The sequence below is a fragment of the Zonotrichia leucophrys genome, chromosome 7 (genome assembly GCF_028769735.1).
Source record: "Zonotrichia leucophrys gambelii isolate GWCS_2022_RI chromosome 7, RI_Zleu_2.0, whole genome shotgun sequence".
NCBI classification, from domain to species: domain Eukaryota; kingdom Metazoa; phylum Chordata; class Aves; order Passeriformes; family Passerellidae; genus Zonotrichia; species Zonotrichia leucophrys.
This window is the reverse complement of record NC_088177.1, coordinates 21,864,138-21,885,263: the sequence shown is the minus strand read 5'-3', so window position 1 is coordinate 21,885,263 and position 21,126 is coordinate 21,864,138. Positions and strand designations below refer to the sequence as shown.

Below are 21,126 nucleotides of genomic sequence, written 5' to 3'. Positions count from 1 at the left end.
ATATTACAGTGATTCTCCAAGTTAGTAAACATATTTTAATGATAAGAATAGTAATAATACATTCCAAGCATTTATGACAGAAACATCAGAGTTACTTTGGGAGCAATTCACCTAAATTATATTCTTTTCAAATATCTGTATGAATGCAGTTGTGAAATTATGGCAAATCATTCAACCAGGTAAAACTGGTCAGATCTTTATAAGATAGTCATTATGTTGCTAATGTTATCAAATATTTAAATTCAATTACCTCATTGCTTTTAACATTTTTCTTCAGTTTCTATTATTATTTCCAAGCCAATTATTAATCCCTAATTTTTAGGAATATTTCCTCTATCTACCTAAACACTGCAACATTAAATTTTAAAAAATACAATATATAGCTGGAAGAATAGAATATAAAGTTCGAGGCACATTTTCTTCCTGCTTGCAATCAGGAGCTTTTGCCTTTGACTCATTTTTTGTTTATTCCCAGGCTTAAAATTCTCTGTCACAGTAGCAAAACCAGTTAATCTTTGAAGTCTGAAAAACTGTATACCTTCTTGTATACAAGAAGGACTTGTGTGGATTGTCTTCTAGCTATTAAAACTTTTGAAAACAGATATATTTTCCTCTGATTTTGGAGTGCTGTGTAGAGAGAGCCCAAGGAATAACATGAAAATGCTGCTAATTTTGTTTTTCACTATTTTAGCAATAATCATCAAGAGCTGCCTTTTTGGCTGGAAATAGAGATACCAGCAGGCACCTGGGATTCCAAAGCTAATCAGTGAGAGCCTACTATGCATAAAGAGTAGAAAGTCTTGAGCAAACAAATTTTACTTAGACCTTGAAGAAGAAAGAGAGAAAGAAACATCTTTCTGAGAAAAAGAAACATCTATTTAACCATCAGATGCAACTTTCTTAATCAACTATTCACTAAGGACTGACTAACCCAGGCTACTCTAAATATCCTTGATACTTTAAGCTCCTGCCTAGGGAAGAAATGTATGTATGGGCATTGTCTATTTCTGTCTCTGTTCACATAGGAAAACCCAGCTGAGACAGCAGCATCACAAATGCAGCCTCTCTATTTGTCACCAAAGCTCAGCCACAAGTCAGGTAAAAAGCCAAATTAACAATGTGCCTCAATTTTCAGTGTCCCTAAAAAAAAGTGGATAGCAAAAAAGAATGTAGAGTGTATAAGACATCTGCCTGTGGTCTTTCAAAATAGAATAGTGACTAGGGAAATCAGAGAAATTACAAATACAAACAAGCAGCTTTGACAAAGAATTAACACATAGGAGTGTCACTTTGAGAAAGCACTGAGATATAAACTTCCAGTTTTCTCCTGCAAATCATAAACTTCAGTTTACCTCATATGCTGTTAACATGGAAGGAATCATAACTTTCCTAGTGAGAAAATCAAGCTCAGAAATTGCATTGCTAGATTGTTTCCATATTGCAATGAATAAAAAAAACATGTTGTCTTGTCTTTTCTACATTTTTGGGTCTCCAAAAAAAAAAGGATAGCAAAAAAGGTAGAGGCACATATGCCTATGGTCTTTCAAAAGGGCTCCATCTTGGATCTGGTTACTGGAGAAAGCCTTATAGGGGAAGTTCTCAGTATCTACCCAAAGATCAAAGATGAAACAATTCAAATATGACTCAGTGTAGAAGATACTTGTGAAAGAAGATACAATCCAGGCTTTGTCTTCTTTATCTTTGTATTCTTACAAATACAGAGACTGAAACCCTCATGAAGCATATTTTCAGAGAGCTTTATGTACATTTACCATTATTTATGAATCCAAGATGCATTTCTATTGTCAGTAATTAATAAATACCAAAGTGTTTAATGAGAACTGAATTTCCCAGGTTTCATATATATGAGAAACAGTGTAACTTTTTAAATACCCACTGACATAGTTTTTATTGGAATACAAATAAAAAACAACATGATGAGATTTACTAACCTTCATAGTCACTAACCAACTTACCCATCAAATGCCTGCAGTTCACATTCTTTAAGTACTGAGAGAGCATGTCCTTCGTATTCGGTTACTGTGGAAAACATCAATTAGCAGCAGATTAGATAATTTAAAATTATTTTGTCCATCCAACATAAGGAACACAGAGTAATTTGATTCAGATTATTTTTAAGTCATTAATGTATTAAAGGATAGAAGTTATATTTTACAGTTGGTCTAGCTAAAAGGCCAAACACTAAATTACAGCTGCTATCAGATACATGGCTATTTCATGCATTTAAATTTGGATAATTCAAGATGTTTGTTGCATCACAATGCAAGTTCTAGCACTGACAGAGTTGGTAAACTTAAGGAAAATAAGCATTTCCTCAGTTAAGATAGAATTACTTCAGCATCAATCAAAGTTAATTGCCTTTGTGTTAGGATATGCAAATTGCTAAATCAAAAATAAGAGGAGTTAAACACAGAAGTATGAAATCAAGCCAAATACCAGTGACAACAGCATATAACACACAGAGGAAGGTGGCACAAGTATACACCAGAGTTCATAGCCTCTGGAGGAAATGAATCTGTCACTCCACATTGATGTCTCTGTGTTTGCTGATACCCCATATAGTACTGTAAATGCCAGTGAAGGCAGGATAAACTGGCATACTACAGATGGCACGGAGCATCATAACTACATTTAGCATTTTCTAGGGCAGCTTTGCCAGAAGAGACAGCCCAGCTGCAGCCACCCATCAAAGATTTTTGCTGACTGACATGACACTTGCAGATGGATTTTTTGTGTAAGAATGTGCATCATTATATGCAAAATTACATTAATCTTTCATGCTTGTCTGTCCCTGGTGTTCACATAGTTCAAGGCTTTTCTCCAGTGTTCCTAAACACTGCTAAAATTATTAGTCTTGATGTCTAAAACAATCATTTCATAGCTGTACCTGTTCCAACTGTATTTCTACAGACTATTCAAAAGCTGCTAACAAGAATTGAAAATACCCCTATCTCTTCCTATTTAAACAAACACACAAGTATGTGTGTGGACATAGTGAGTGTATATATCTTTTCTCCCAAAAAATGAGAAGGAAAACAAAATCAAAACAAAGGTGATACAATTTTTACACTTCACACTAAAAATTTGTTTATATTGTCTCTAAGTTCAAAATCCCCCAATCAGTACCAGCAAAGTTCTCATGCCTGGTGTTTAGAATATTCTTAATTAAAAAAACAGAGTTGTTTTGATTATATGGAAGGCAGAGATTTATCACTTTGCTGCAGAAACACCTATCACTGTAATAACTTTTGGGAATTATTTAGAGAATTTACTTTCATGCAGGGCCTCTCTGGAATATCAAAGCACATTATATAAGCTACCACATTCAGCCTTGCATTGCCAATGGGAACAATGCTTTTATCAATATCTGTAGGCTGTGTGAACAGTGACCAATAAAAGTGTGCATCATGCAAAAATGCAGAAAGTTTCAAATATCTTACCATTGCTTAGCTGTGAAAGAAACTCTTCCCATGAAAATAGAGTTGGTTACCAGGTTACATGCCTTTTTAAATGAACACGATGACATTTAGAAAGTTATGAGTACAGTCTAATTAAAATGGAACAGTAAATAAGATTTATTTTGTAACAGAAAACATGCTCAGTGCTTTCCTAATGTAATGTAAGTTATGCTTACTGTTACAGAATTAATTCACTCAAGGAACAGGGACATAAAAATAAAGAGGGCTCATGTCTACAGAGAAGTCAATAAAGGCAGTAAAAATGACTACTGTAAGCCAGATTGAGAGCAAATCCATCCTCTTTGCATCTAATTGCTTCAGTTTGGAAATTATGTAGAAGTACTGCTAAGGCTTAAGACTGGGGAATTACAAGAAATTTAAAATTTGATGAGAGAATGACAGAGGATCTATTTTGACACATCATGACAAAAAGGCAGTGAAAAAATGAGGTTTTCTGGAAAAACTTTGTGAGAACATATAGAGAATAATTCAAGTAGAAAAAGAACCTGGAAAAATCCAACCCGGACATAAAAAGACCATGTCTAGAAAGTTTTCTGCAGGCTTGACAACCTCCAGAAGGGCATGTATAAATCATTCTGATAGCTGGAAAAAAAAGCTAAGTGTTTGAATATTTGGCACTGCTCCAATTCAGGAGGAAAACAAACAAAAAAACCTACTGAATGTGTTTTGGTAATATGAAGAAAGCTTCTTTCATTGTTTGAGAAGGATCCAAATCTCATCTTTGTCAAAATCATTATCACAAATATATAATTTGATTATTTTTGACCATTTGTAATGCACAATTTAGAAAGATTTTCTCTTTCTTTTGTCCTTAAGTGCCAGATAACAGCATTCTGAAGGAAGGACACCAAAGGTGCACCCCATTTGAACAGAGTCACACATACTCCAAAAACACTTTAACATCCCCTTCACGTGGCAAACAAGAACCAAGGGCTTGGCCACTACACACAGAAAAAGCAATATAAAATTAGTTCTACACTTAAAAACAGGGGATGCTTTCATGTGGCACCTAAACATGCTGGCACTCCTGCCACAGACTAAAATCAATGGGATTAACTGTTACAGATAACAGCTTTTTCTCATCCAGCATCAACACCAGTTATCTGTTGGTATTTACCATATGCAAATACAATTTACCATAAACCAGTGCTGTTTGTCCAACTCTCAAACATTCCTTTCTTTTGTGGTTCTGCCCTAAAAATAGGACTTAGGGAAGGCTGTTATTTTTGCCTAAAAGTCCAGGTTGTAAGAGTGCATAAATGGAAGCAAGAGAGTCAAAACTAGGAAGAGAAGTGTGAGACATGCTAGGATTCTGTCAGGGTTTCCTTTATTTATTTCTCTTTAAATATGTGTGAGATTTTACAAGATACCAATGTATTTCTAAAATACTAGCTCAGTTTATCACAATTTGCCAGTACCTGCAGGTATCTCAACAGTGGAGTGAGCTTTTGTAGAACTCAATTTTTGGAAGAGTCACTGTTCTTATCCTAGCAGCCACATCCCAGCTGCAGCACAAAAAAATTGCCCAATTCTTAAAAGAGGTCAGATTTTAACTATTGTTTCACCTTAGCCACAATTCAAAGTATTGCTTCAGTTTAAATTTGCTAATTCACCCTTTTAGAGCTCTAAGCATTTCAGAGGTTTGCTTACTGCATGTGACAAAAAAACTCAAAAACCCAGCAAAACACAATCCACTCCAGAATACCTTTGATTATTTTTTAATTAAATTATTAAATGTTACACACAAAACTGTCTGGGGAAAAAAAAAAAAAAAAAAAGAAAAAAGAAAATGCTACAAAATTTTAAAATAATTAGAAAAAGTAAGTGTTACTTCAGCACTCACTTATTTACAGACATGTCTTTAGATTGCCATATGTCCTTGGGTAGGAGAAAATATTTCCACTCCAGACTTCTAAACACATAAGAAGTTCATTCCAAGAGAAGCTTTAATGAAGAATAAAATCTGGAAAGCCTGATCAGAGAGGAAGCAACAGCTACCAATGTACAGGACTGGCTGAGGAGAGCTCTGCCTTTCAGCACTCCAATCTCTGATGTTCTGAAGTGGTTTTAGTAACCTGAAATTTTTTTATGCACTAGAAGCCACTTCAGAGGTTCAAATTTGCTATAAATGTTTTGTGCTCAACAAATTTTAACTTCTCTTTCAATGAATTTTAAATATGTCTGTGAGGAAAAGTCTCAATGTGAACTATCTTCAGTGCAAAAATTGTACAAAAGCCTTCACAATTTCAGTGCCTAATACACTTTTGTACACCATCAGCTTTGTAAAGGCCATGCTCCAAAACAGCAGGAACAGCAAGAGATATATTCCAACCTCACAAAATCCAAAACAATTATGGGAGGAAAAACCCAGTTCAATTTACTTGAAATAAAGTGCTTGGTTTTATTAGAATAGGGTACCAGTGGAGGGAAATTTTACTCAGCACCCAGCACCACCTTCTTTTTTTAAAAAAAAACATAATTCTTAATTATTTAGTTCTCAACTAGCATTGAAAACTGCAATGTAGTTTTCTCATTTTGCCTGTAGGAGGAGTGTTAGGCAGCTAATAAGCACAGGAGTATTTCAACATAGCCAAAATAACCTTAATTAAAGGACAGGCCATTAAACATTTTTCTGGCTTCACTCAGAAGTTTCCTATTAAAAATTCAAAGACAAATACTTAAAAAATAAACTTTAAACTGTTTTTATTCCACTAGTAAAAATGTTTCTGAAACCTCCACAAATTATACTCACAACTTGTACTTTATTTTTTTTTTAATTGTGACCAAACAGGGCTAAGTCAATTTATAATATGACGACATAATTATTCTGTTCACACTATGATCCATGCCTTCCAGGTAGAAAAATATGTCTGTGAAAATTAAAATTTATATAAAGCTGCTGGCATTCCCTCTCAGTTCGGGGTAGTTAGGAAATTATTGCTACAGAATTCTAATACAGACCATCATTTTCACATTTCTTCTAATGTGTCTTTAATTTTCAATTGCTTTTACTTTAAATTGTGGGCTAAGTAGTTAAAAAATACATGGATACAGGGAATAAAATTAGCAAGATAATTTTAATCTACCATTCTTGCACTAGTATATTCTCATGGCTAAGTGAGATTTGATCAAAATAATTTTTGGCCTGCAACCTGAACTAGTCATCATTTCATAATAAATTTAAGGAACAACTGCAAGATGAGATCTCCTATAATTTCTCAAGTCAGTTACAACAGACATAGGAAAAAAGACTAGATTACTAGTATTGACTGCTATAGAAGAAGTACTGGATCAATAAGTGAATTACTAAAGCACTTTCGGACAAAATAAAAATATATTGTGTTGTATTAACTAGAGCTCCAAATACAGTACTAGCAGTCAAAGGCAATAGGGATAAGCAGTAAATTTAATTTGTCTTACATGCTTAACTATTTGTTTCACAAAGGATTAAGTTATACTTCTGAAGCAACTTACCTGTGACATCAGTTTTTATGTCAGCAAGTTTAAAAAGAGGTGCAACTTTTTCATAATAAATGTTAGTGGCTTCTCTTTTGTGGCTGCTTGGATTAACAAACACTTTCAAGGATTTAGGTCTGTTTTGAAAACCTAAAAAGAAAACAAAACATTCAAGATTACACCCAATCTGACTATTTTTACAGCTTAAATGGTTTTTTAAAATCAGAACCATTAAAATACTTTGACAGGATAAGTAAATTACAGTCTAACAATGTCTCAATTTTTTCTTGCATTTGTACTACTTATCTTTAAATTACAGCATTGATTAATTTTGTTTATACAGGTAATAAACAGCTGTAGGAACCAGAAAAAAGTGCATATGTCACAGCCCAGTTAAATCCTGATTCAGGAGCAGGGTGAGTGTGAAGTTTGGGCACCAAAAAAGAAAAGAAACCCAAACATAAAAACATCCTTGAGGGAATTTAATGACTCACTCCCAGCAGGTATATGAAAGTAACACCCAACAAAACTGACACAACAATCCAACTCTTTTCTTTTCTGAGAGTGCAAATCAAACAGTCCAAAGGAAATTTTCTCATTGTAAAGGAGGTCCAAAAATATAAAGAAATAGAAAACTGGCAGTATCATTTGGAAATCTGCTCATTTAGGCCTTTGAAGTAACAAACTCCACGGAAATAACACTGAAATAACACTGTTATGCAAAGCTAAACCTTGTTTATCAGTTGTACTTGTTATACTTGTTGTATCAGTTTTCTACTATAACCTCAAAATCTTACATGAAAAAATGTATAACCATGTTTATGTGAAAGTGTTGCAGAGAGTGCCAAGTCATTGCACAGCAAGTTAATCCTGGAGAATCCTGCATGCCTGCAGTAACAAGCACCTGCGTTCAAAAGCATCTCTTTCAAAAAGGAGGAAAAAGAAAATAGGGAACTTGGAGAGGGCTGCAGATGTGCTGTAGGGAAGGGTTGCTGTTCCTGAAGACCCTGATCAGCTACAAGAAAGGTCTGAAAAAAACCTGGCAATGTTCAATAGGACAAAGCCAAGCCCAGCACATGGGCCAGCCAAACCTTGTGAGCATGGGATGGGGCAGGGCCCAGCAGGGAGCACCTCAGAACTGGCAGCTCCAGCACCTCAGGGAGCACAGGCAGCTCCAGCCCACAGCACCTCAGACAGCACTGGCAGCTCCCAAGGGACCAGACCCAACCTGAGGGGATGGTGCCAGGGCAGCCAGGAAGGGCAAGGGCTCGCTGGGCTGCAGAACAAGAGGGCAGCCAGCAGTCCAAAGGATGCCACTACAGCCTTGTTGTCAGCATCTCCCGAGCCTGAAGCTGAAGAGCTGCCCCCCTTGCAGGCTCCCAGCCCAGGAGAGGTGAAGGCAGCAGGTCTGGCACGGAGCTGCCCCCACAGCAAGGGGCCGGAGCAGGCCGCGGGCAGGAGGCAGCAGCCTGCCTGGCCAGCCCCAAGGACAAATCTACCAAAATCTTTCCTTAAGCATCTCCTGTGCGAGCCACAGGCCAACAAGCCAGGCTTCCTGCAAGTGCAGGGACAAAGAGGCCACGGGCACAAGTGGCACAAAGAATATTCTAGTGTGAAATAAAGAAAAACCCTTCATAATGAGGGCAGCTAGCCATAGATGACACTGTCCATCCTTACAGATTTTCAAAACTTCTCTGGACATGGTTCTTAGCAACCTGATCTTCATTAGAAGCTCACCTGCCCTGAGCAGGAAGCAGAACAGATCATCTCCAGATGTCCATTCCAACCTAAAATCTTCTTGATTCTCTGGAAACAGAAAGAAGCACTGCAGGTATGTACTGCAGTGGAATGTCTTTTTACAGGAATTACAACACAAACAAGGAATTCTAAATAAAAGCTCCCAAAGACAATTAATACATATAAATAATTATCAGAAATACATTGTGTCTTAATTGAAATCCACTAACTGGTATTGTTGCAGTCCTGTAGAAGTTATAAAAATAACAAGACCAAAAAAATAATTTCTGAGACTATCATTTGCCTAAAGCATCAGGCAAATTATAAGTTTCCCATTTAAAAATTAAATTGAAAACTTCTAAGAATAAGGACCCCTGCTTCAAAAGAGAAAAGATTTAACCAAATTCATAAATGTGCTGTCATGTTTCTTATCTTATTTACAAGAAACTGTGATCAGCTGGTCCTCCTAACACTCAACCCCCCATCAACACCCAGAGCTATAAAACTGTAAAAACTGACTTCAGCCACGGATATCTGAGCATACCTTTAGAGTTATAAAAAACAAAAACTACACCCCAAACACACAAATATAAGAGTACAATGGACAAAGCAGGGGGAAAGAATAGAAAATTAAAGTTTGTAGAAGTAGAGAAGGCAGATGAAGTGTCAAAACTTCTGTTACCCAGACAGTGTGAGTTACAGTTCTGCAAAACAGACATCAGGAGAAAACTGAAGGGAGAAAAGCAAATATCACTATCTCACTTCAATTTTTTTTTCAAGTTTTTGCATGTGAGATGTAAAAATTTAACCCTAGGTGGCAATATAAAGTTTCAAAAGAAATCCTACAGAGGCAAAAGAAAATAGACTTTTCAGTTGGAGAAAAAATCCTAGATTTTTGAGGAAATGGTTGAATTTAAGTTTTTAAGAAAAACTAATTCCTTAAAGCATTCTAAACTAGAAAATTTATTTATAATTATGTATATTGGGCTATTGCTGAAAAGCATATCAGAGTTAATAGATAAATCCCAGCAAGACTTTCAAGAACCAAATGAATTGACAGGATCAAAGTATTAAAATATTCTCTTTATGACTATTTGAATATCAATTTACTTTTTTAGAAAGATAAAATATTTCATTGACAGAAAGATTTTTCACAAACATTTGAGCAGAGATGGTGCCCTACTGAAGTGATTTTATTTGTGCCAAATAATTGCCAACTGACATGAAAGGATGATCATGACAAAATTTATTACTTTATCATTCCTGGTGTGCACTGGACACGTTAGAACGCACCAAACAAATGAGTTTAATGAAAGCATATCCTGCAACAGCCAAAGATTAAACTTTCACACAACATAATTGTGAAGCTTCTTTAAAGTGTTTTTGAATAATAATCTTTTAATTGTCTTTAAACAACATCTATATGAATGAATCAATGTCATTGACTACTGTGTGCAACTGATCCCAGTCTGCCAGCCTTTTGGGGCTCCCCTAACTGGTATTCTGTTATTGTTTTCTCTGGCTGCTCCATTTGAAACGAGCCAGCAGCCTAAAGCAGGAAGGCCAACTGTTCCCCTAGTACTAACAAATGTGCTAATATGCACTAGTTTAAACTTGATCTATCAAGTGAATCAGTGAACCATGAAGGGTGGTGGGTCAATCAGGGTGTTCTGAAAACAAAGGCTCCTGGGGCAGCAGAGACGCTGTGCTCAGACATACATCTGTGCTGCTTTCAGGCCCCAGCCTCAGCAAAATGGGTTTATGTTACAAAAGTTAAGAGCCTGGAATCATGTCATTACCACCTACATTTATAAATACTTTATACAACATTAGGAATATTATACATGAGGAAAACTAACAATATGAGACAGAGTCGTTGATGTAACTATGGAGACACCGCTGTTAATATTAACTAAGCTAAGCTAATGTTTAACATTAATGGTTTAATTAAAACTTCATGCATGAAGTTTCAGGCTTTCATATCAAATCCCCGTGTGATAGATACTACAGAACAGCAGATAAAAAAAAATGCACTTTGTGCTTTTTTTGCTACTTTATCATTTATTCTTAACCACATTTACTGTCTTGTTAGTTTACAGAGTTTTTAAGTCAAGCTTTTTCAAATCAGCTGTTAGTAAGTCTTATCTTGTTAAAAACAATTGACGAGCATTGACAACTGTACATTTTCTCTCAATTTTGAGCCTGCCTCAACCCTTTCATAACCACTATGTATTTGCACGTGCAGAGGATTTTAGAAGAAACAGTGAATTCTACTGACACAGTGTGCCCCCACATGCCATGCCTGTAAATCCTGTACAAAGATGTGATGTATAAATGGAAATCACTGAGAGTTGGGTGTGCAGCAGGGCTGACACAAGATAACAGCACACTAGACCCTGTCTAAACTGCCCTTTGGGGCCTTACAGGAGCCAGCCCAGAGCCAAGGCTCCAGAGGTGCATGAAGATGGCAGTGCTTATCTTACAGCAGTTTAACACACATGTGATGCACAGATCAGATTACAGGAACACTCTATCAATGAGCAAGCTCTTCATGTCTAGCTGGCATGCACTGCAACAGCAGCAACAGCAGGCAGAAAATAAGAACTTCCTCAAATATGGGACGATGGTGGTACATTTATTTTGTTACCCTGTCACACACACACAGGAAGAACCATAATGGCAGTCACTGTGACTAAATTCTAAACACTTATATCTGTGTGTGCTCACTTACATGATAACAGGATTCATTAAAAACTACAGCTCAGTTAAACTTTAAATTGAAGTACTCTGAACACAAAGTGAAAGCAACAGAGGGCACTCACTGTGAAGATAATAAGAATGAACAGGGAGAAACCATTTATGACATGATATGTGTCATGCCAGACACAGATCACACTGTAAAAAGGAAACTGTGTACATGAAACTTCCAAAAAAATAAAATCTTCATTAGAAACCTCCAAATAAACTTTGTCTCATACTATTACCAACAAACTTGTTATTGTTTTTCCCTAATTAATGTATATGCCTAAAAACCTAAAAACTTGTCAAAGAGTAAGGTAAACGAGTAGAAATTGAATTTATCTGCAGAGGAAACACACCTGTCAGTAATATGTGCTCCCATTTGTCAGAATGTCTAAATATTATTGACCAAATCTAAATATATATATGTTCTACTTTGATAAATCACCTCCTTTTAATTTGATCTAGCCCAGAAACAATAAAAAAATCCTTCATGTAAATAATGCAGCTGTTAATGAAAAATTACTTTGTGATCAGACAGATTGGGGGAGGAAGGAGGGCAGGGAAGTAATATTTACTACTTCAGAAGGTTAAAACCAGAAGTAGCCAATTTGAGTTCATGAACAAGAATCATTCTAGCACTATTACAAAAAAAATAAAATAAAATAAAAAGGCTGCAGCAAAACCTATGAAAACCCGCTATAGTTTCCCACAGAAATATCAGCCACTAAGAAATCAACAGAACTCAGCTGCATTGTATACTTTTAGTTCAGACTTAGGAGAATATACACATCAGTAACTGGTATGATGAGAGTTTCATTTGGTTATTATTATCTGAGTCATTTTTATACCTGAAGTAGAAAACAAGGAGAAAAAAAAAGTACTGATCAGAGATCCAAAAAACATCTGTACAAGGTCTGAGCTTCTAGAGAAAGACTGAAGCAAGAACTTGAAACAGCATTGCACAGAACACTTTTTTCGGGTTCAGGTGGCTTCCAGTTACAAAGCTCTAAAGCACAGACTGCACCTCGAGGTCAAGGCAACCTGAGCTAGAGATACTGCGGCTTTTTTTCTGTGAACATATGGTATCACTGCTCCTGATAGATGGAGAGTAATCTAGGAACAAAACAGACATTTGCTCCTTATGCAAATGTCCTTGCCTTTATGGGTAGCTGGAGATCTACAGGAATCCTGGCACTTGTGCAGATTGAGATATTTCATGATAAATCCTTTTAAAACGGGAAAAGGGAAGGCACTTCTTAATGCACATCTTCATTGGGAAAATCCAAACCATACTGTAAACAAACAATGCAAGAATGTACAATTAATAACTCATGTTGTTTCTTTAATATGTGCTTGTGAAACTTCAGTAGAAGCACACCATAAATTCTTATTCAAAGTATTGTCACAAGCTCTACAGATGTATAAGATTTGAATTCCGTAATCTGGCTCAGTCTTAACAATTCAGCTGGAGTTCTAATAGTGTGTCACAAGATAGACTGCTTTTCTTCTGTAATAAACAAACTCATTTGCTATAATCTGTAAATAGAGGCACCTTTTGGAGCTAAATTAGGGTTTGGCATTGGGAAAGGGATGTGGTTTTGGTTACTTAAATCAAAAGTGTGCTACATTCTGTGCCTTTCAAATATATACTTCAGTGAAAGGCTTGGATTTCTTGTGAGGCTCCTTTCCCTGTATGGTGAATATTTTTTTCATAATTTTGATAGAGCTTCCATAAAATAAAATAAAAAACCCCAACCAACCAACCAACCCTAGAACTGGTTAAACAAAGCATCCTGAAATTGGCATTAGCCTAGGCAAACACAGAAAGATATTTTTACAGTAAAGGATTGCATCCCATCACTATTGTCAATAAATTTTGTATCAAATCAAGCAACAAGAGTCCTACAGAATCTTAAGAGCACTGCCACCTGTGAATTTATGAAGATGAGGAAATTCTCTCCCATTAGGCTCCCAAAGAATATAGAGGTCTCAAGTGGGATTTCCTAAACCATCACCAGAAAGTTCCTGAAGAGTTCCCAGAAGTGCAACTACTCTAGTACTATCAGATGTGATGAAATTTCAAGTGAAAATATCAGCTAAATAGGTTATTTCTTTCAGAAGCAGATTTCTGAAGACTCTTCAGTCAAAATAAAGAAAACCACTTCTTTTCAGTAGCTTCCAAGACTCTTCCAAAAATAACATCAATTTGTTTCATTTTTACAGATACATTAGTCAATTATTGTCACTTTCCTAGATTTTACACTTGACTATGTAAAACTTCAGTAGTAAACATTTGCCAGAAATAAGATTCATATCTGTGTTTTAATTTCCACAGGCAAGATTCTTCTGAGCTCCAGTCAGCCTCATGTATTGCCAACAGAAATAAATATGACAGCAACCTCTATTTAATGCTTACCATTTAAAATTTCCTTCAGATGTCTAAACCATGACTGACAATGATCTTCACTTAAGTTATTTAAATGGATAGCACAGTCTGTAAGCTTGTTCTCCTCTTTATGCAAGCATTTAAAAATTGTGATACCCAACAAAGTACCACCTTTTTGCTGCCCTGCAAAACGACGACGCTTCAGTTTTACTGAAAATACATCCTTCATTTCAATAATCTCCTCTTGAGCTTGTAAAGCCACACTGGAATCACCTGTAAGGAAAAAAAAAAAGAAAAGCATTACTACAGTGATTGGGAGTAACAACTAAAAGTATGGTTAGAGCTTCATCTCTACGTTCACTTCTTGCATCTGTTCATGCTTGCATTGAAACTTATGGCATATCATTTCCCTCAATCATTGGTCTTTTGTTTTACCTACTTTGTTATGTATCCAGCTGTACAAACAAAGCAATTTTAAAGAGGTTATTTACTCAGCTTTCTGGTGTTCAAAAAAAATAATAAAATTTCACACTCCAGGAAAGACTTTTTTTGAATTCGCATTTGAAAAGCAAATTCTTTATTCTATTCACCTAAATCACAGCAATCATAGCAGTCACACTTGTAAATCATAGTGTGCTGTGACCCAAGCTGACTATATGCTCACTATATTTTTTTCATTTAATACAACCGTTATCTTTTGTGTTTACAGCAGAAACATGTCAGAAAACAGTCAAGAAAAAGCAGACAAATAAGCCAAAACTGTGTTACTCATCTTTGCTTTCATTTTTGATTTACAAATTCAGTTTAGAAGACAAGAAAAACAGTTTCCAAAAAGTTCTTGTCAGAGTTCAAGATCCTCATCCCAGGGGAGATTTGTGTTAGCCAAGGGAAGGTTTTGTTATCTTGGGGCTGTTATTTGCATGGATGCTGTGGCTGCAGATGCTACCACTTCATTTCCAAGTGCCTTTTGGAGATGTATCAACTGAGGCACTGTGGTACAGGCTTCTCCTTTTTCTGCTCTCTTGAGCTGCATTCCAATTCCTCAAAACCAAAGTCAAATACACAAAGCGAAGGAAAAATATCCCCCTTCCGGTAGGTATCAGATTCTTTGGACACAGAAAGAAAATTTTCCCTGCTTTCTTCGTAATTACAGCAGATCTCATACAGCAGATCAATAAAGGTCCCTTTGCAGCCCAAGGCAAGAAATGCTAGAAAGCAGAAAACTTCCCCAAATCTAGCAACAACTCTGGTTTCTCAAGAGCAAACCTGCAGCAGCTTCTGTTTGATGAATAGTTAATACATGCTGTACTGGAGTGTTGGGAAAACTATTTTAATTGTCACCCAGGGAAAGATGGACAGCACCCCCTACTTCATTACAGCACATGAAGCTGAGGGTTTCAGAAAGTCATATACTTTTTCTGGGCAGGAAAAAGATGACTTTGTCAATTCTTGTAACAGTCTGACACTGTCATTGCTCAACAACATTTCTGGAAGGAGGCTAGGAGTGATCATTTCTCTGCCCAGAAATCCTGGATGACTTCTCCTCAGCCATGCTAAGACAGCGAAAGCAATATGACTTCTCCTCACAATTCTCAACCAACTATTTTCTCCTGTTCTGTACCAAATAACCTGTGACAAATAGAAGCATGACCTTGTTATACTTCCCACATATTTTTCCCAACCTGTTATATTCTAGCATCCTAATATCTCCATAAATCAGCTACTAAGGTGTAAAACTGGACTGAAATCCACTCTTAGCAGGAATACTACGACAAGTAATTGAGAGTACTGTGCATTGAGACAGTAAACAGGAAATTGTCTGTAGTGCATATTTTCAGAAGTATACAGCAAATAAACAGGAGAAAACTCACCTAAAGCCTTTTTTAAAAACCCCAACATAAATCCTGAAGTACTGTAACAACTGTTGTAAAAGTATTTTCAGCCAATGTATCCTTTAAAAATGAGGGAACTGAGGGGGAAGAAATACTGTATGATTCCCATTGAACTATGATGTTACACAAACTCAAAGTGGACATTGTACAAACAAATTTGGTACTAACATTACCAAACCCAAGATCTTAATTTCTGTCAAAATTTGTACTGCTCTTCTGAAACATTTAAGAGTAAATAGTCTTTGTAGGCCTGAAATGAAAAACTGACTGGTGATGTCCCAAATTGCCTAGAACTACATGGTTTAATATCTACATTAAAGGCTTATTTAACTTTTAAAACAGAATTTTTGAGGGGTCTGCTTAGGTTTTTTCACAAAGTCTCACTGTCAGACATACAGTACACTGAAAATGCCAGCACACAACCTCAATGTTTCAGGAGAAAGGAAATATAACCACAACCATTCTGTAGCAATAACTGAGCTGCAACATTCATTCCCCCAGACTAATACAAATATTCTAAGTGGGTTTGCTTTTTAAATTCTTTAAAATAAATCATATTTTGGATTTAACTCTTAGTTTTGCTGAGGAGATCATGAACTCTATTATACCAATGTTATGGATGTGCACCACATATAAGTTACAAACATTGGTCTATTTATCCCACACAAGTCAAGGAAAATGAAGGCCTGACAAAATACTTTTTATTCTCCACTTGCTTTCATAAAATGATGTTTAGTCTTAAGTCAGGTAAGGTCTGCATTTTCTTTTCATGGCTACTTTAGCCAGTTACTTGCATTTATCAAACATTCTTACTAGATAGAACTAGATTTTCAAAACCATCATCTGACTTAGCTGATTTTACAGGAATACATTTCCAGATGAATCTTGGAAAATGATATAAACTCTAGGAATGCTGAATTGTAAAAAATCATCATCCTTGAGTTTTAATTTCTAGAGGAAACATTGAATTAGCTAGTAGGATTAGGATAGCCCATTTTTTCCTAAAGTTGTAAAGAAATCTGCATAAAATCCCAGGTATATTCTATAATTTTCATTTTCTCTGCTTACTGAAAATAAGACCATCTCGAATGTAGTAAAATTTTATAAAATAACTCATTAAAATAAAGAAAATTTAGGTCATAAGATGTGTTTATAAAATATTTCTAGAATGAGGTGACAACCAAGCTTACTTGTGCAATAAAGTATATATTGTAGTAAACACTTTTTAAACTTTAAAAACCGTATTGGCTTGTTAGTATCATATTGGTTATTGCAAGCAGTTTCAGGACATTAACTGTCCTCTCACATTACTCAGAAAGATATTGGGTACCATCTGTTCTTGCAAGAGATTTAAGTGTACATCTATTAGATATCATGCTATTTATTTAATTCAGTACCCACTTCCCATTGTTGTATCTTCTGAAAAAAAAAAGTCAATTTAATTACAAGGAATAAAGATAATCTCTTCTACCAGGCTGCCCTGTCATCATGAAAGCAGAGAGGGAACCTGCATAAAGTAGGTTACAGGCGTTAGGGAAGAGCAAAACTAACAGCACTTAACATTTAACAAAGATCTAACAAAACCAGAATATATGGCACTTAAAAAAAAGTTACTATAAGCCAAGGGCTTGTCTGAATCAATCTCAGCACATCTGTCTGATGTGGAGCGTAAACAGGATTAGAGTTGGATTTATCTGCTTGACGCTAATTGTACTCACAGTTTCTGCACATGTCCACTTTTTTTTTTTCCAAATACAGCATGAAAAAAAGAAAAATCTGCCTGGATAGATGAATTTCTAGGAAGTTTTATGCCCCTATTTATCATCTCACTAATTTCAAGCAATGAGACTATCCTATCTTTTTCCTATTTATGGTGGTCAAATCTCTAATTTCACAAAAAATTATGTCTGAATCAACCAGACTGAGCTAAATCAAAAGATGAGGAACTAACACACTCTAATAGAGTTTATTGTAAATAGTAAACCAAATTTAAATTAGTTAAGAGTGTTAACTATTTCATGTTTACAGCAAAATTGATGAAAATATACACAAAGAAAAAATGCAGTACAACTGAAAAATAGAACAATTTTAAAGAAAATGTGCTATTTAAATATAAACACCAACACTTCAACAAGGAACCACTTTTTGGACTGTTACCTTACCACAGAAGCCTAACATGTAGATGTGGAACTGAAGGACTTGATTTCTATAACGAATATCTGGAGTACATAGAAAATAACAGAAACTACACATAAAATGTGACAATAATACAAGAACTGGACAAAAAGCAAAGAGTGCCATAAATGCTTCCTATGACCTTTGGCAAGATACCCAGCCCTCCTGACTATAATGAACAAATAAAGCTTTTACACATTTTAGGATCTCTGCCCCACTGTGTTCTCAAAGTTTACTTCCTTAATAGTTGATTGATATAGCTGAGTGCAGTGTAACTTAACAGAAATAATTAGAAATTTTTAAAAATCATCAAGACCACTAAAGAAAATACAGTGATCAGTACATATTAAAGAAGTGGTTTTTCATAAAACATTTATTAGAAAATTGATCACAGACCATTCTATACTGTAAGAACACTACTTTCAAGATAACCATTCAGGACATACAATAAACATAACTATATTAATATAAACCCAAAAATAAAATAAATAGAATTTTAAATTAATTTTTGACAGTATGTCTATAAATCCATGTTTAGGAATATTTAATATAATGTCTAATGCCTATAAACCAGCCCATCAGTTACTAAGTCTATGTTTCCCTCACTGTAAATCAGCAAAGCACAGAAAGCAGCATGCAGCTGATTCATAAAACCTCTACAGTTTTCAGCTACTTATTGATCAAGAAGGGCTTGCAGTGAGAAAAGCAGATATGATCATTCTTGCCAGAAAAGCCAAGAAAAAGTGTAAAGCTTTTCTGGCTATTTAGCACTTATTTAACTACCCTAAACATGAGACAGAAAATCTATTTCAAAACACATGAATTTTGAATGATTTCTTATTTCAAAAAGATAAGTCATGCAACACTTCTGGCAAAATTTGATGCTATGCCTCTTACTGTCTTCTGTAAGCAGAGAAATCAAAATTCCAGTTTCTGCTTGCCAAAAGTATCCAACAGTAAGCTGAGGAGAAGGTGGTACAGCCAGGACCAGGCTGGGGAGGGGCTGGTTTTTGTTTGAAGATTAGTTTTACATTACTCTAGTCCTTTTTAAAGGAGTTACAGGAGAAGTTTAACACAAGCAAGGCCCTAACCTAGAAATACATTTCCCAAACTGTGCAATGAGCTGCTTGGGAGCAGCAAGGAGCTCAGAAAGTATTACAAGGGACTGAAGAGATGCATCTCAGTTTGTACAGAGCTGGAGAGAAAAAGCAGGGTGTAACTACTCACTTCACCTTTTAATAGCAGCTATTCACTTGCAGCAGCAGCTGTATTCCTTCAGGGCAGAAAACTGAGCTTAAAAACATCTGACAGGGATACAACCCACTTTCATTCTCCTTCTCTAGAGAATCTTAGGGAGAAGGGATGTATTTTGCCAAGCAAATGCAATACCTTCCTGCTAATCCCTCTCTCAATAGACACCCACCCTCGATTCCCCTGCCATGACTGTGCAGCCCAGCCCTTTTCCTGAAGTCTGGCTCTGGGCAGAGCCCAGCTGAGCCAAATCAACCCCTAAAGTAACAGAGATTGCCCACTTTACTCTTCCCCTGGCTTAGCCTGCTGGCACATTGTTTAATACAATCAGTTCAACACAAGTCCTATAAAACTAGAGATGCTACAAAGTGCTAAGAAAATTCACAGCAGGGAAGAAGGAAGAACTGGGACTGTCTGCTTTCATCAGCAGGAAGTCAACGTGGCCTGAGCCAATCTGCTGTGCATTTTCACTTCCAATTGCCAACTCCCCAAAGATCACACAGATCAACAAGAGTCAGTGAGAACTGGAAAAGATGCACAATGGCTTCTCTTAATTCTTTAGAGCTCTAGTGACATCTCATACATTAAAAAAAAATAAATTACAAGTCTCAGAATAAAATTCCACTTTACAAAACAATGACACATTCAGTTATGTTTCATTGGACAAGGAGTTATTCACTATTCTAGCTTAAAGTCATCTTATTTTAAACTACTAAGCAATTACAGATAGCTAAAAAGAATATTTTTATGAAGAATAATGGACATATTTTAAAAATAAAATTCCAGAATAAATTTGTACTTCAGGTTTCAATTTTTAAACACAATACTAGCCAAAAGCCCAAGTACTTTTCCAGTGCAAATCTCAGCCATGGGATAAAGGTTTATATTACATAATAGAATAATTCCCTTGTTACTAAACAATTTTGCTGTAACCTCCTACCTTTCATCTTCCCCTCTTGTCTCTCACCACTTTTCAAATGGTTCTTTCCCCAAGACACCACAACCAGCTGATTCCAGCCCCTGTTCTCCACCATATCTGTTAAAAACTCATCCTCAAGCTTCTGAACACCCTCACCAAACCACAGGGCTGTTGCACACACAGCCCCTGTGCACAGCATCCCACCAACTGAAAGAAGGGCAGCTTTAGGGAACATTCGGTGTAGTCCTTGAAGTCTTGAGCTGGATCAGACTCAAGCTGGATCAAGACTTAAAATTTGGTTAAGTTTCACTACAGCTTTAAAAAATGGCAATAGGCAAACTTCTGAAAAGAACAACCATCACCAAACTACTTAGTTCTGGCTGAACCAAAAGAAAAGAGGATCCCATACTGTAAGAGCATAGTTTAGTACAGCTCAGAGGCTGGCTTTGCTGGAGCTGAGGCCTCGTGGAGAAAGGCCAGGCTTGGGGACTTCCCTGGGAGCATGACCAGATCTCAGAGTGACACTTGCCACTCGTCACTGTGTCACTCGTCAGCGTGAAACATCCTCCTGAGCCTGCTTGGTGCCCAGCAGGCCATGGAAAAGGCCTTTCCTCTTGTAATGAGGCTCATCAGACATCTATCCATCAGGCTTTCATTAGTGCCTTGACTCAGCTCTCACATAGAGCAGTGAATTACCTTGCTTATTAAGCACGGGCTAATGGCAAAATTTCATTAGAAAATATACTGACACTGGCAGTTTGAAAAGAAGTCACATAGCTTATTGAATAAATACCTCTGCAAAAAAAGTGTGATTGAAGCTTTAGCAGAAGGCCTAATGCTGTCCCAGAGAAAAAGCTTCACCTTAAGGAAGAGTTTCCCCCTCATTCTGCAAATACATTTGCCGGAGATGATCAATTTAAAAATAGCATAAAGATCTACCAGGAATAATGCTAGAACAACAAGGTAAGCTGAAAGGAAGCAAGGCAGACAAGGACTGATTCCCCTCCTGAAGCATTTGAGAGGATGCATGAAGCAAAAGCTTTGCTTTTAATAATTACACTTTCTTAT

General features: G+C 36.2%; 1 protein-coding gene across 1 annotated transcript in view; it reads right to left on the bottom strand.

The window, feature by feature from the left end:
* CERKL (ceramide kinase like) overlaps window positions 1–21,126 on the bottom strand; it is a 50,424-nt gene that overhangs the window by 15,432 nt on the left and 13,866 nt on the right. Inside the window, exons 2-4 of the mRNA XM_064718399.1 lie at window positions 13,852–14,094; window positions 6,975–7,106; window positions 1,977–2,040 (exon numbers count right to left, since the gene is read on the bottom strand). Coding sequence (XP_064574469.1) covers window positions 1,977–2,040; window positions 6,975–7,106; window positions 13,852–14,094 — 439 coding nt within the window. The remainder of the gene's footprint in view (window positions 1–1,976; window positions 2,041–6,974; window positions 7,107–13,851; window positions 14,095–21,126) is intronic.